Consider the following 14,148-nt stretch of genomic DNA (forward strand, 5'->3'; position numbering starts at 1 on the left):
AGCCGCTACTTCTCCATTCTGGCTGGGACTGCCAGGTGGAGCCCTGCGGTTTACTGCTCAGGAGGAGCCCGGCTAGGACATCAGCTGGGGACTTACGCAGGGACCCATTCTGAGCAGCGGACCCTCACGGAGACTACTGCAAAGGGACTCACACAGGCACGAACGCAGGCAACCCCATTCGGGAACACATACGTAATCCAACACACTAGCTCTGGCACACACACTGGAATGCGCGCAAAACCACACAGACACAGAACACACGCGGTTACCAAACCTCATTCTCAGAGGCCACACTGATCCGACCTCAAGCAGAGTCTGATACAGCATCGGTCTTTATCTCTGGGTCTCTCCCTTACTCGCGCTCACACACCCGTACCCCAATCAACACAAACAGCCCAGGCTCTCACCGCCTGGAGGCGGCCGTCGGAGCAGGGCCCCAGCGCACCGCGAGCCTCTGCTTCCTCCGCCTTGCAGCGCCGCGAGCCCTTCTTTCCTCCGCGCCTGGCCCCGTCTGCGCCCCTCTCGGCGTGGGCATTCGCAGACCCGCTAGGAGGCTGACGAGAGGTGTCCTCATAGAGTCCTGCCTTCTTCCAGACCCCCCAAACGAAAAGAAAGAGAAAAGCCAACCTTTCGCCTCCATTCTGCACGCATTTGGAGAGCGGCTGGTGGCGAGCGATCCGCACAATCGCTTCCCTCGCGGCGTCCCTGGACGGGCGGAGAGAACCCGGGTGACTGAGCCTGAGGCTGAGCTTCCTTGGGAGCGATCCATGCCAGCCACTTCTACCTCCAAGGGGGACTCGCGGCCGGGTTTACGCGCGAAGGATGGGTGCCAGGGAAACAGACTGACTTCTAGACGACCCACTCCGCGAGAGACTGACAACTCAGTCCTGCGGGCTTTCGGGGCGCCCAGACCAGTCCTTAGCCAGAGGATCTGGGGCTGCACAGCTCCCGGACTCTGGAGGGGGTGGTCCGGGGGCGGGAGACTGAGAGCATCAGCCCACGCCGGCCCCCTCCCACCCTGCGGCGGCGAGGTGGGAAGGGCCAGGATGCGAGCTTAGCACCTCCCCTAGAAATGCAGCACTTCGCCCCCCCACCTCCCCTGCCCTCGGCGCTCCCTCTTTCACGCGCTCCCTCCCGCCTCCTTCCCAAGGGCGCCCTTCTTCTGCCCCCAGCTCACCTCTGAATCCCTCGGCGCCCCCTTTCTCTTCTCCTAGCCCCTTCCTCACGTCCCCTGCCTCCGGGTATTTCCTCTCTCCAGTCCCCCACCCCCGCACCGCCTGATTCCGAGGGGCGGGAGCGCATTGGGCTGCGCACGGGTGGGGGCGCCGCGCCAGCTTCGCGTAGCTGCTCTGACGCCGCTGCCGCCGCCGCCACCGCCGCCGCCCTCCGCAGCCCAGCCCGCGCCCCGCGGCAGCTCCGCAGTGCACTAGCCACCACCGCCGCCGCCGCCGCTCCGCCAGACCTGCTGCCAGCTTGCCCGGTCCAGCCCTGAGAGAGCCTTGAACGCCAGCTGCGAGGGTCATGAGCCAGAGAGCCCCGGGGCGCCGCGCGGAGAGCAAGCGGAGATAGCGACTTTGCGCCCCCCAGCCCTCGCCGTCTTGCATCGCGTTCCCCGCATCCTCGGGTCCTTCTGTCCTTTCCGCTGTCCCCACCGCCGCCATGGCCACCTTGCTCCGCAGCAAGCTGTCCAACGTGGCCACGTCCGTGTCCAACAAGTCCCAGGCCAAGATGAGCGGCATGTTCGCCAGGATGGGTTTTCAGGCGGCCACGGATGAGGAGGCGGTGGGCTTCGCGCATTGCGACGACCTCGACTTTGAGCACCGCCAGGGCCTGCAGATGGACATCCTGAAAGCCGAGGGAGAGCCCTGCGGGGACGAGGGCGCTGAAGCGCCCGTCGAGGGAGACATCCATTATCAGCGAGGCAGCGGAGCTCCTCTGCCGCCCTCTGGCTCCAAGGACCAGGTGGGAGGTGATGGCGAGTTCGGGGGCCACGACAAGCCCAAAATCACGGCGTGGGAGGCAGGCTGGAACGTGACCAACGCCATCCAGGTAAGCGCGGGATTCCCAGTTCTGCCTGCCCTTCCCCCTCCCAGCTCAGCGTGCAGGGCTCTGCCCCCGACAGTCGCCCGGTGATCTCGGCCTGGAGACCCCCTCCTGTACCCAGGAATCTCCCTTTCTCCATCCCTCCCAGCCCTGCGCGGGTACCTACGCCCCCAGGCGGTGTCTTCCGCCCTAACCCACGCTCCCTCCCACGGCACCAGCTGCAAGACCGCTAGGCTGAGGTTCGGTCTGAGACACCTGTCCGGAGACACTGCAAAAGTGAAGGAAATGGGGGGAGGGAGCAGGAAGCGATGAGAAAGAAAGAAAATCAGGATTGGAGGGCACGGTTTGGTCTTGGACTCTGGAACGGATTCACAGCTGCATTTTTGGGAGGAAAGAAGAAGGGGAAATCGCTGAGGTCGGAGTCTCCTCCCCCCGCACACACGCATAGACACGCACACGTACATAGGCAGGCACACCACATGCCCACAGCCCCCCTTCCCACGAACAAACGCGCAGGCACAGGCGCACACGACATGTATCTATATATAGACCACAGTACTATCCCCAAATGCACCTGCGTACACCCCTACAGCTCCACAAACAAAAGCATATACCTGCACATAGCAAACACACGAATACTCGTTTGAACATATGCACACACACATGCACATATGCATGCAGACAGGAACCAGCCTGCTCCCTCGGGTGCGGCCCTGTTGGAGACATACAGGTATACACACACGAACGCACACACATGCTCCCACACAAGCACATTTAGTCCGCAATAATCCGGCATTACCTGTGCACAGACTCGCCCCTCTCGCCCGAAATCCCGGCTGCACCGCAAAGAGGCGGCCAGCTCTTCCCCGTGTGACCCTGGCGAAGCCCTCTCCAGAGGCTAAGAATGGCCCCTGCTCTCTAGGCCCTCTCCCCTTATTCCTAACCCCCCACTCCCCACCAGGCGGCGCAGGACTCCTCCATAGGGAGCAGGTTTGGAGTCTTGGCAACGACCTCCGAGCTAGCAGGGGCTGGCAGGCCGCGGCTTTCTGGGCCTAAGGAGACTTCAGCTCTAGGCACCCCCGGACCCTTACAGCTTGGCCCCGCGGCGTCCCTGGAGCGCACTATCACTGGGGCCACGGAAGGCAGGTTTTCTGGGAGCAGAGGCCTCCCAGGGGTTGCTCCATGTATCGGGGTAAGCAGGACTCCACCGGGCCCCGAACACCAGATGGCCCGACCCAAGGCGCTTTCCGCTCCGGGGCCCGGCGAGAGGGCCTTGCAGGATCACGGACCCGGGGCTGCTCCCGCCTTCGCTGTGCCCCGCGACTTCCCGGGGCGTCTTTCAAGGCTCCGTTTGATAGGCCCCAAGGGAGGCCAGGGCAGGAGGCTGGAGGCTCGTAGCCCTCCGGGACCCTGGATTTCGTTAGCTCTTAGTCCCCGTGTGGATTCTAAACCCTACAGCCCTGTCCGCCCGACCCTGAAGCTTCTGGTTCTAGACTCTTGCTCGGTTCGGCTTTCTGGCCTCCCTGGCGCCTTCCCGCCAAGCTCCTCCTCCTGCTTGCCTCCGCAGCCTCCACTTAGTCCCCTTCCTTAGGTCTCGCCCTCGCCTCACTCTAACTCCAGCCTTGTCCTAAGACTCTCAATTTCCAGCCCTGCTTCCTCCTCCCCGCGCCCTGCTTCCTCCTCCCCGCGCCCTGCTCCCCAAGCGTCTTCACATTGTCTCTGTTCTTGCCTACCAGGGGCTTTGCCCCACCTTCAGCCCCTCTCCCTCTCTAGCCTATTTCCTTTTCGCCTCACAACTGCCGCCTTTAACGTTTCCTCCTCTGGTCTGAGCCTGAGACGCCCGAGTTTCCCTCTTTAGCTCCCGTGCCCCATTCCAGCCCCACCACAAATCCCGTGCCCACTCTTTCCAGTGGCCCAGGCCCAGCTCACTACCTTTCTTAGAGCCCCTTTCCGACCACGCTCCCTTCTGTCCCTTCTCATCTCCTCCCCCAACTTCTCATTCTGGTCCTGCCCCCAGAAACCATCCCGAAGTATCTCCCTTCCCTCCTGTGGCTTCTCCCTATTCTCAGCCCTCTCCCACCCTAGCCCTCTCGCTATCTCCAGCCATTAGCGCACCTTTCCTTCTCAGATCCGTCCATACATCCCTCCCTCTCCATCTCTGGCTGGACACCCGGGCTCACTATTAGTTCCCCTACATCCACCCCGCAGCCTGCTCTTAACCTCTCCTCCCCGGCGGCTCAGACCCAATTCTCAGTGTCCTTAGCGCCCCCTTCGGGCCACAGCGTTAAGCCACGCCCCCCGGGCCCCTCATCCATTGCCAAGTTCGCTGAGCGTCCGCGTCTGGTTGCCTCTCCGCCCCACAGGGCATGTTCGTGCTGGGCCTACCCTACGCCATCCTGCACGGCGGCTACCTGGGGTTGTTTCTCATCATCTTCGCCGCCGTTGTGTGCTGCTACACCGGCAAGATCCTCATCGCGTGCCTGTACGAGGAGAATGAAGACGGCGAGGTGGTGCGCGTGCGGGACTCGTACGTGGCCATAGCTAACGCCTGCTGCGCCCCGCGCTTCCCAACGCTGGGCGGCCGAGTGGTGAACGTAGCGCAGATCATCGAGCTGGTGATGACGTGCATCCTGTACGTGGTGGTGAGTGGCAACCTCATGTACAACAGCTTCCCGGGGCTGCCCGTGTCGCAGAAGTCCTGGTCCATTATCGCCACGGCCGTGCTGCTGCCTTGCGCCTTCCTTAAGAACCTCAAGGCCGTGTCCAAGTTCAGTCTGCTGTGCACTCTGGCCCACTTCGTCATCAATATCCTGGTCATAGCCTACTGTCTATCGCGGGCGCGCGACTGGGCCTGGGAGAAGGTCAAGTTCTACATCGACGTCAAGAAGTTCCCCATCTCCATTGGCATCATCGTGTTCAGCTACACGTCTCAGATCTTCCTGCCTTCGCTGGAGGGCAATATGCAGCAGCCCAGCGAGTTCCACTGCATGATGAACTGGACGCACATCGCAGCCTGCGTGCTCAAGGGCCTCTTCGCGCTCGTCGCCTACCTCACCTGGGCCGACGAGACCAAGGAGGTCATCACGGATAACCTGCCCGGCTCCATCCGCGCCGTGGTCAACATCTTTCTGGTGGCCAAGGCGCTGTTGTCCTATCCTCTGCCATTCTTTGCCGCTGTCGAGGTGCTGGAGAAGTCGCTCTTCCAGGAAGGCAGCCGCGCCTTTTTCCCGGCCTGCTACGGCGGCGATGGGCGCCTGAAGTCCTGGGGGCTGACGCTGCGCTGCGCGCTCGTCGTCTTCACGCTGCTCATGGCCATTTATGTGCCGCACTTCGCGCTGCTCATGGGCCTCACCGGCAGCCTCACGGGCGCCGGCCTCTGTTTCTTGCTGCCCAGCCTCTTTCACCTGCGCCTGCTCTGGCGCAAGCTGCTGTGGCACCAAGTCTTCTTCGACGTCGCCATCTTCGTCATCGGTGGCATCTGCAGCGTGTCCGGCTTCGTGCACTCCCTCGAGGGCCTCATCGAGGCCTACCGAACCAACGCGGAGGACTAGGGCGCAAGGGCGAGCCCCCGCCGCGCTTCTGCGCTCTCTCCCTTCTCCCCTCACCCCGCCCCCACCAGCCCAGTGCGCCCTGCCGCCGCGCTTGGGAAGCCAAGCTTTAAACATCTCTGGTTCCTAGTTTCTGATTATTCGGGGATGGGGGGGATGGGAGGGGATAGGGATTCACGATCCATCGCGTCTGCGTTTCTGTTGTCCTTTCTTTTCCACAACACCCTGGTTTTGGGGGGAGGCGGGGTGCATTTGCGGGCAGGGTTCTCTGTCCTTCCAAGTGGGGCCCCGACACTTTGGTTCCAGTCATCGAGGGGGTTGGGAAGGGAGGGAGAGGGGGCGCAGCTCGCAGGCGTGGCAACTTGACCTTGGGGGAATATTTCACATCCATCCAGAGCTCGGAATCTACAGCGTCCAGCCATTTCCAGCAAGAGCGCTTCCCATTCCGGAGACGTTTCAACCCTGCAGCGGGAAAGGCTGACTGGGAAATCCATTTTGGGTGGGCGATTTCCTTCAACGAAGCCGGGAGGCGAGAAGCCGCGGCGGGGCCAGCTTGCCTGCCGGTTTTCAGGAATCTAAACTCTCATTTGTGCAATTTATCAGGTGTGGAACTGTTCTACTGTGCGTGTGGTGTGCTCGTGGTGAATAAGATGAAATGTATATCAGAAAAAAATCTATCTCTAATTTAGAGTGCGGTACATAATTATATCCGCAAATAAAGAAGAGACAAAGGCTTGCGCGGCCCGGTGTCGGGTTTGTGTGTTCGTACCAGCCGGGATCGCCTGGCGCTGGGAGGCGTGGGAACTGGCTCCCGCCGGCTGAAACCGGAGATGGTGAGCAGCTGTGGTTAAAGGGTCCCGGGAGGGCTCTAGAGAGTACAAAGATTAGTTGGCGGCGAGGAGGCTCCTCAGGTGTGAGGAGGAAGCTGAAGACGGAGAGTGCTGTAGAGGCCCCCTCAGCTGCCAGGTCGAGGTTTGTTCGAATCTCTCCCCTCGGGGCGGGTCCATCTGAGAATTTGGTGGAAGCTCTCAACTTCCAACCTCAAAACAGAGAGGGACAGGGGGAGCTTTTATGTACCAGAACTTTATAAATTTGTTCAACAAATATTTATAAACAGCCAATCAGGGCTGGGGCAGTGTTGGAAACCTGGGGAAAGAAACTCAGCCTTGCCTTCCTGGAGCTTACAGTCTAGTGAGGTGGAGACAGGCAATAAACAAGGACAGGCAGGAATCCACAACGTGACTTCAGATTGTGAAGAGGGCTACAAAGGAAGTCAGAAGTGGGCTGTGCCTTTCACCAGGTCCCCAGAGCCACGAGCCAATCTGGCCTGGCAGGAGGCATCTCCCACCCAGGAGAACCCTGCCCTGCAATCCAAGGTGGGGTTTGCACAGCCACAGCAAAGAGATCTGACTCTAGAATCAACAGCCTCAAGTTGTAGGGTCCCAGTCTCCCCCTATCTTGCGCCGCCTGTCTGATAAAGTGTTTGCCTGAATTACCCGAAAGATCTAGTCTTTTTTGTGCTGATCCCACTCCAGGCACGGCACCTGCACTGCCTCCAGGAGGGCCAGTCCAGGGACTGTTGGGAAAGGTCAGAGTCAGACTTTCTGGGTGGGAGCTGGGAGTGCAAGTCGGCTGGGTGGGTTCCAGGGTCCGCTCTCACCACGGAGGCAGAGGCTTCTTTAGGAACGACTTCTCCAGGTGCGAATGGTGCACGGGAAAGAAGCCAGGGAGAATACCTAAGTAGGGTGTGTGTTGCTCCCCGCCCGCTTGCAAGGGGCGTGTGAGAGGCTAGGTGAAGATATGCGTGTGGGGTGGGGCAGGCTGCATCGTGTGTTGTGAGAACCTTGGTAAGTGTGTGTGCGTATGTGCAGAGCATCCAGGTGGGCGTGCTCCCTAAAGCGCCTGCGACAGAAGTGACCTCGCATCACCCTGGTTCTGCGGCCACAGAACTGGAGTGGGAAGGGAGGAGGGATAGGACCCAGTGTCCTCAGCCATCACTGTGGCTCTAATGCTTTAAACGGGCCATCTGAGAAGTCCGCTACCTTCGGCCTAATTCCCCGGGGTCACTATTGTCGCGCGTTCAGGATCCGGGACTGGCTGAAGGGTCCTCAGTTTCTCGTCTTCCCATGACCACTGACGTCTCCCAGGCCTGGGGGCGAGGGGTGGGGTGGGGAGCTGATTATTCTTCCCCCGCCCCAACTCCCAAGGTTTCTCAGCGGGTCCACGGACCCTGGGGTGCTCTCCGAGTCAGTGTGTCGCCTTCAGAAAAATCCCGGACTTCTATGGTGGAAGGGAAGGTGGGAGCGTCACGCTGCACCATCTCTGTCCTTCCCGTCTTTAAAAGGTCGAAGGAGACACTAGGCAGGCTCCGGATAGCGGCGCCAACTCTGCGGGTTCGCCTGGATCCGCTCCACTAATCCTGGCTCCAGGTTTTGTGCTCAGCTTGCAGCGTCTCTTGTCCTAGGGGGCGAATCCTGAGGGTGGCAGGGGCGGGAGAACTAGCACCCTAGACGGCCAAGGGAAACCCGAAACCCTGGTCGGTAGGACACCGATACCCGGACTCGCATCCAGGCCACTGAGAGAAATGAGGAGGAGGAGTGGATGGCACCCGTCTCTGCACCTCTCATCTCCCCCACCCATCTACCCCCACCTCCACCATCACTAAAGCGTAAAGGTAGACGTTGAAAGGAAGAAGTCCCAGCTTTCCTCGCAGTGGGCTCGTTGTGCAAGTCCAAGAGAGCAGATAGTTCTGGCAAGGCTCATTCTGGGATCGGATTGAGAAGGAGAGGAGGAATCCGCGTCAGCCCCACAGGGCTCACATCAGTGAGATGCTGCAGACCCTGTAAGCTGTCCCCACCTGGGTCCGCAGCATAAGTGTGTAGGTGTACCTGGCCCCTTGCCTTGGGGCCAGGACCTGGAACCACCAAGACCCACGTGCGCCGGCGGAACCCAGGATCGCGATCGCACGGTCCCAAGACCGCCCTGCCTCGCCCCCTAGCGGTGAGAGCGCAAACTGCCGGCCCGCAAGGACGGTTCTCCACCCTAGTCCTAAATGCTTCTTGTCTCCCCCTACCCCACCTCCTGCTTAGTTGATAAGTATTGCTTCTTTCTAGTGCTTTATTTCAGGTCCTCAACATTACAAAAGTTTTTAGTCATTTTTCCCCAAACATGGATGGATGCTTATTATTGAACATGTTTTGTTATATGACACAGTCTTATCCCAGGGACTGAGTGTTCCTCACTTAAAGACCTGGTAGGGAGGGAGCCAAACAGGCTCCATGGGGGCCATCCAGGAAGTGGAGAGGATCCAGGCCTTGCTATTCTAGAGGGGACTTCAGGGACAAGAGCCAGAGAGAAGCTTTGGTCAAGGAGGGGGCAGGCCTCTAGGTGGGCTCCATCCTCACCATGAGTGAGGGTGTGGTAGGGTACTCAGTCCTGGACAGCCAAGGATTCATTCGTTGCACTTGTTTGACCTCAGAGAGCCAGCCTTGGGTGTCCTTCTCATAGCTCTTTCATTTTTTCCTTTTCAAGATTATGAAGAATTTCTAATGTATAGAAAAGGTGAAAGAATTCCACACTGAACATACATACGCCCACACCCACCACCGCCTAGACTGGATGATTAACAGTTTACAACACTGTATCTACCCCATACCTATCCATCTCTCCATCCAACAGTCTACCTGTAAAAAAAAAAAAAAAACAACATTCAAAAGTTGCAGACATCAGTATATTTCCCTCCCAAATAATTATTATCATTTTTGAGACAGGGTCTCAGTCTGTCACCCAGGCTGGAGTGCAGTGGTGAGAACACTGCTCACTGCAACCTTGACCTCCTGGGCTCAAGTGATCCTCCCACCTCAGCCCCCTGAGCAACTGACACCACAGGCAAGGCATGTGCTACCATTTTCAGCTAATTTTTAAATTTTTTGTAGAGACAGAGTCTCATCATGTTCCCCAGGCTGGTCTCAAACTCTGGGCTCAAGCAATCCCCCTGCCTTAGCCTCCCAAAGTGCTGGGATTATAGGCATGAACCCCTGTGCCCAGCCACCCCTCCCAAATTTTTAAGCTTTCAGGACAAGTAACAGTGACATTCAGATAGCACAGCATCAGTACAGCACTAATCTGAGCCACACTGGAGACCAAGGCAAAAAAAGCAATATCCATCCTTTCTTTACCTCAGATATTGTTAATTTTTTGCTCACATTATTTTGAACATTATGGTTCACTTTTGCATTAATTTTGATTTTTTAAAAATGTTGCATTAAAATATTATTTATATTGCTTTCTGGATTTTTTGCACCCTCTTAAATTTTGCTACCAAAGGAAATGCCTCACTTGCCTCATGCTAATCCTGGTCCTGGATGTGAGGCCAGGCCTGGGAGATGAGCTCTGCCTCCCCGGGAGATTTGGATTGAGATTTTTCAAGAGTCTGACTATAGCTGGTTCCACAGTGATGCTTTGGGCACCATCTCTGCCAGTTGTGGAGTCCAGGAAGGCACAGTGAGGGCAGAGCCTCTGACCAGGGACACCCAGCAGCATGCTCCAGCAGAGTCACATAGCGGGTGGGGTGGAGGGAGCTTTACGATTCCAGAAGCTTCCAGCAACCCTGTTGGGGGTGGGATGGAAACAGGGTGAAAAGACTGAGGATGCTATAGAGGGGTTGGTGGTGTCTAGAAGGGAAGGCGGTGCAGCTAGAAGGGAGAGCACAATTAAAGGAATTGTTAGTGTGATTCAGTTCCTGTTTCAAGGTCTGGTAGTTAAACAAGATTTATTTATCAAATATTTGTTAAGCACCCACTCTAGGTCACACACTAGGCTAAGGTCTAATGTGTGGGAATGCAACAGGAAACAAGACAGACATGGCCTCTCTGGTAGTTGTCAGTGCCCACCCTATGTTCCCTAGATGCACCTAAGTTTACCTGAAGCTGTGGAACATGAACCACTGCCAGTGCCTCCATCTCTCCTCATCTCTCTGAGGGCTTTCTAGGCTACCTTGGGAGCATGACTTGGAATTGTCGGGCAGCTAACAGCCCCTAGTGCTCAATCAATTGGCAATAAATGCCTGTCTCCTGTCCTGTGATGGGACCATTTTAGGTCTATTCCACAAGGTATCTTGGAGGGTCCCCAACAGGATTGAACCTCAGGTGTCCACAAGCTCATCAAAGCAATCTTTATTTGGCCTTTCCCCCTTCCTTTTCTTCCTTTCCCTACTTTCAAGGTTCACCTCCCACATAAATTGACTGCATCTGAATCTTTGTCTTAGGGTCTACTTTTAGGGAAAGGTAAATGAAGCTCCTATATTCACAGTGCTTCTAATGTAAGATAGTGGTCCCCAAATATCTTTCCATAGGCAGATGCCAGGCTGGGTGAATCAGAATAAAATGGGGAGCTTTCTAGAGATTCCTGCTCCCCACAAAACCCCTAGATTCAGATTCAGAAAGACCTTTCTCCTTCTCCTCTTCCTCCTCCTCAACCCCCTCCTCCTCTTCTTCCTCCTTCTTTCAAGTTCCCAACGTGCCACTGGCTTGGGACCACTAATATTGAGAAGGTTTGGTCAATGGGAGGGTGGTGGATGGATGGATGAATAGATAGACGGATTAGTAAATGCTTTGAGGTCAAGGGTTGGATGGTTGAGCCAATGAATAGATGAATCAGTGAGTGAAGGAAAAAAATGGATTATAGATGAATGGTGGACCAATAAATGGTCCATGGATGAAAGGAAGAAAAGAAGGAAACATAAACAGGTCCATAGCAACAAACTTTAGTAAACTCCACAGGGGCAGAGATATTCTCTGTTTGGCACCCTACTGGATCTCCACTATCTAACACAGACCTGATATACAGAATGTTCTTAATAAATTATGTTCAAATAAATAATGTATTTTCAGAAAACTATCGACACATTAATAGTACTAAAGTCACAGAAACTATGAGGTCAACCAGGAGAGTGGATGAACATTTAAAAAGCACCGGGCCAGTGACCTTGGATAACAGCAATATTTAAAGGTCAGGCAGGCCAAATGTGGAGGCTCACGCCTGTAATCCCAGCATTTTGGGAGGCCAAGGAGAGCGGATCACCTGAAGTCATGAGTTTGAGACCAGCCTGGCCAACATGGTGTAACCCCGTCTCTACTAAAACTACAAAAATTAGCCGAGCATGGTGGCGTGCACCTGTAGTCCCAGCTACTCGGGAGGCTGAGGCAGGAAAATCGCTTGAACCCAGGAGGCGGAGGTTGCAGTGAGCCGAGATCGCACCACTGCATTCCAGCCTGGGGGACAAGAGTGAGACTATGTCCCAAAAAAAAAAAGTCAAGCAAATGAAGAGAAGGAGGAAAAGAATGAGGAGTCAAGATTGATAAAACATAGTCTGACAGGGAGGAGAAGAATATAAAGAGAATGATATCCTGGAATTGAGGAAGGACAGGTTGCAAGATGGAGAAAATGATAAGAATTTATTTATTTTCTTTCTCTGTACACATATCATCTGGATTTGGGGCAGGCATGGAGATGTGATGATATAGTTTGGATGTTTGTTCCCTCTAAACCTCATGTTGAAATGTGATTCCCAATGTTGGAGGTGGGGCCTGGTGAGAGGTGATTGGATCATGGGGAAGGATCCCTCATGAATGGCTTAGCACCATCCCCTTGGCGATAAGTGAGTTCTCACTTTGAGTTCACGTGAGATCTGACTGTTTTGTTTAAAAGAGCATGGCACCCCACCCCCATCCCTCGCTCTTGCTCTCACCATGTGAGGTACTACTCCCGCTTCACCTTCTGCCATGATTGAAAACTTCCTGAGGCCCCATCAGAAGTGGATGCTGGCACTGTGCTTCCTGTACAGCCTGAAGAACTGTAAGCCAATTAAATCTCTTTTCTTTATAAATTACCCAGCGTCAGGTATTCTTTTATAGTAACACAAATGGACTAATACATGTGGGTACTCTTTGTTTCTAAATTTTGGAGTAGAAGAAACACACCTAGAAGCTTCTCAAAGAAGAGTGAGATCAGACTTGGAAACAATTGTCATGGAGCCTTTACTCTGAAGAGGTGTTCAAAGCGGGAGAGTTGAAGAATACAAGTAAGTAAGGCCGACCAAGAGAAGCTGAAGAGAGAGGAAGCTGACGAACAAAGATGAGGACTGAAAAGAGGCTGCCGTCGGTTAGATTCCCCCAGCAACAGACCTATTTGACTGAAGTAGTTCACATGGGAGCTGATACCAGGAAGTACCAGTAGCACAGTGGAGAAGTGAGACGGGGAAGGAAAGGAAGAATGTCAATTCAGGAAACTTTATGGGTAGGGAAGCACCTGTCAATAATGGGAGCTTAATCCATCTGAGACGTCTGGGAGGTGAGAGTTTGCCACCAACAGCCTCTCATTGAAATAACTGTCAAAGGATAGACTTCAGGAAGAAAGAAACTTAACCCACAAGGAAGGACTATGTAGGAAGCAAATCTGTGCCTGAGCAAGTACTGCCCATAGAAAACAATATTAACAATAATCAATTCTTGGGATCTAAGGTGGAACTAAAATTTTGGTAAATAACCTTTAAGATGGGAGGGAATAACTGAAGTCTTATCTTCTATGGCTTTCTAATTCAAATATAGGGAGAAATACCAATTAACTTTAGGCTTAATGATGAGCAAGAGTGTTACTCATACACCACCACCATCACAACAATCAACGACAAGAACGACAACAAATGGATGGAGAACGTGTAACTTCCAACCTAGTAGAAGGAAAAGGGCAAATAAAGAAAACTTGCACGGGTCTGGGTGCGGTGGCTCATGCCTATAATCCCAGCACTTTGGGAGGCTGAGGTGGGCGGATCATGAGGTCAGGAGTTCGAGACCAGCTTGGCCAACATGGTGAAACCCTGTCGCTACTAAAAATACAAAAATTAGCCAGGTGTGGGGCATGGTGGCTCACGCCTGTAATCCTAGCACTTTGGGAGGCCGAGGCAGACGGATCATGAGGTCATGAAATCGAGACCATCCTGGCTAACATGGTGAAACCCCGTCTGGACTAAAAATACAAAAAATTAGCCGGGCATGGTGGCGGGCGCCTGTAGTCCCAGCTACTCATGAGGCTGAGGCAGGAGAATGATGTGAACGTGGGAGATGGAGCTTGCATTGCGCCACTGCACTCTAGCCTGGGTGACAGAGTGAGACTCCGTCTCAGAAAAAAAAAAAAAAGCCAGGTGTGGTGGCGCTTGCTGGTTGTTCCAGCTACTTGGGAGGCTGAGGCAGAAGAATCGCTTGAACCTGGGAGGCAGAGGCTGCAGTAAGCCGAGATCCTGCCACTGCACTCCAGTGTGGGTGACAGAGCGAGACTCCGTTTCAAAAAAGAAAGAAAGAAAGAGAGAGAGAGAGAAAGAGAGAAAAAGAAAGAAAGAAAGAAGAAAGAAAGAAAGAAAGAAAGGAAAGAAAGAAAGACAAGAAAGAAGGAAAACATGATCAATGTAGAAGTCAGGGAAAAAGAAGGAAATGAAAGAAAAGGAAAAGAAAGAAAAGGAGCAAAATAAAGGCCCTTCCAGTCAATACAGGGTAGTAAAAAT

General features: G+C 54.7%; 1 protein-coding gene across 1 annotated transcript; it reads left to right on the forward strand.

Annotated features, from left to right (window-relative positions):
- Window positions 1-1,186: 1,186 nt before the first annotated feature.
- SLC32A1 (solute carrier family 32 member 1) lies at window positions 1,187-6,325 on the forward strand. The gene is made up of 2 exons (XM_525324.9): window positions 1,187-2,049; window positions 4,407-6,325. The coding sequence occupies exons 1-2, from the start codon at window positions 1,660-1,662 to the stop codon at window positions 5,592-5,594; spliced, it is 1,578 nt and encodes a 525-aa protein (XP_525324.3). The 5' UTR covers window positions 1,187-1,659; the 3' UTR covers window positions 5,595-6,325.
- The last annotated feature ends 7,823 nt before the right edge of the window (window positions 6,326-14,148 follow it).

The sequence above is a fragment of the Pan troglodytes genome, chromosome 21 (assembly GCF_028858775.2).
Source record: "Pan troglodytes isolate AG18354 chromosome 21, NHGRI_mPanTro3-v2.0_pri, whole genome shotgun sequence".
Classification (NCBI taxonomy): Eukaryota; Metazoa; Chordata; class Mammalia; order Primates; family Hominidae; genus Pan; species Pan troglodytes.

Bases quoted from the DNA above. Each gene is read 5' to 3' on its own strand.
- SLC32A1 (XM_525324.9), top strand. From the start codon at position 1,660: ATGGCCACCTTGCTCCGCAGCAAGCTGTCCAACGTGGCCACGTCCGTG. The intron at 2,050-4,406 runs GTAAGCGCGGGA...TCCGCCCCACAG, and splicing joins ACGTGACCAACGCCATCCAG to GGCATGTTCGTGCTGGGCCT.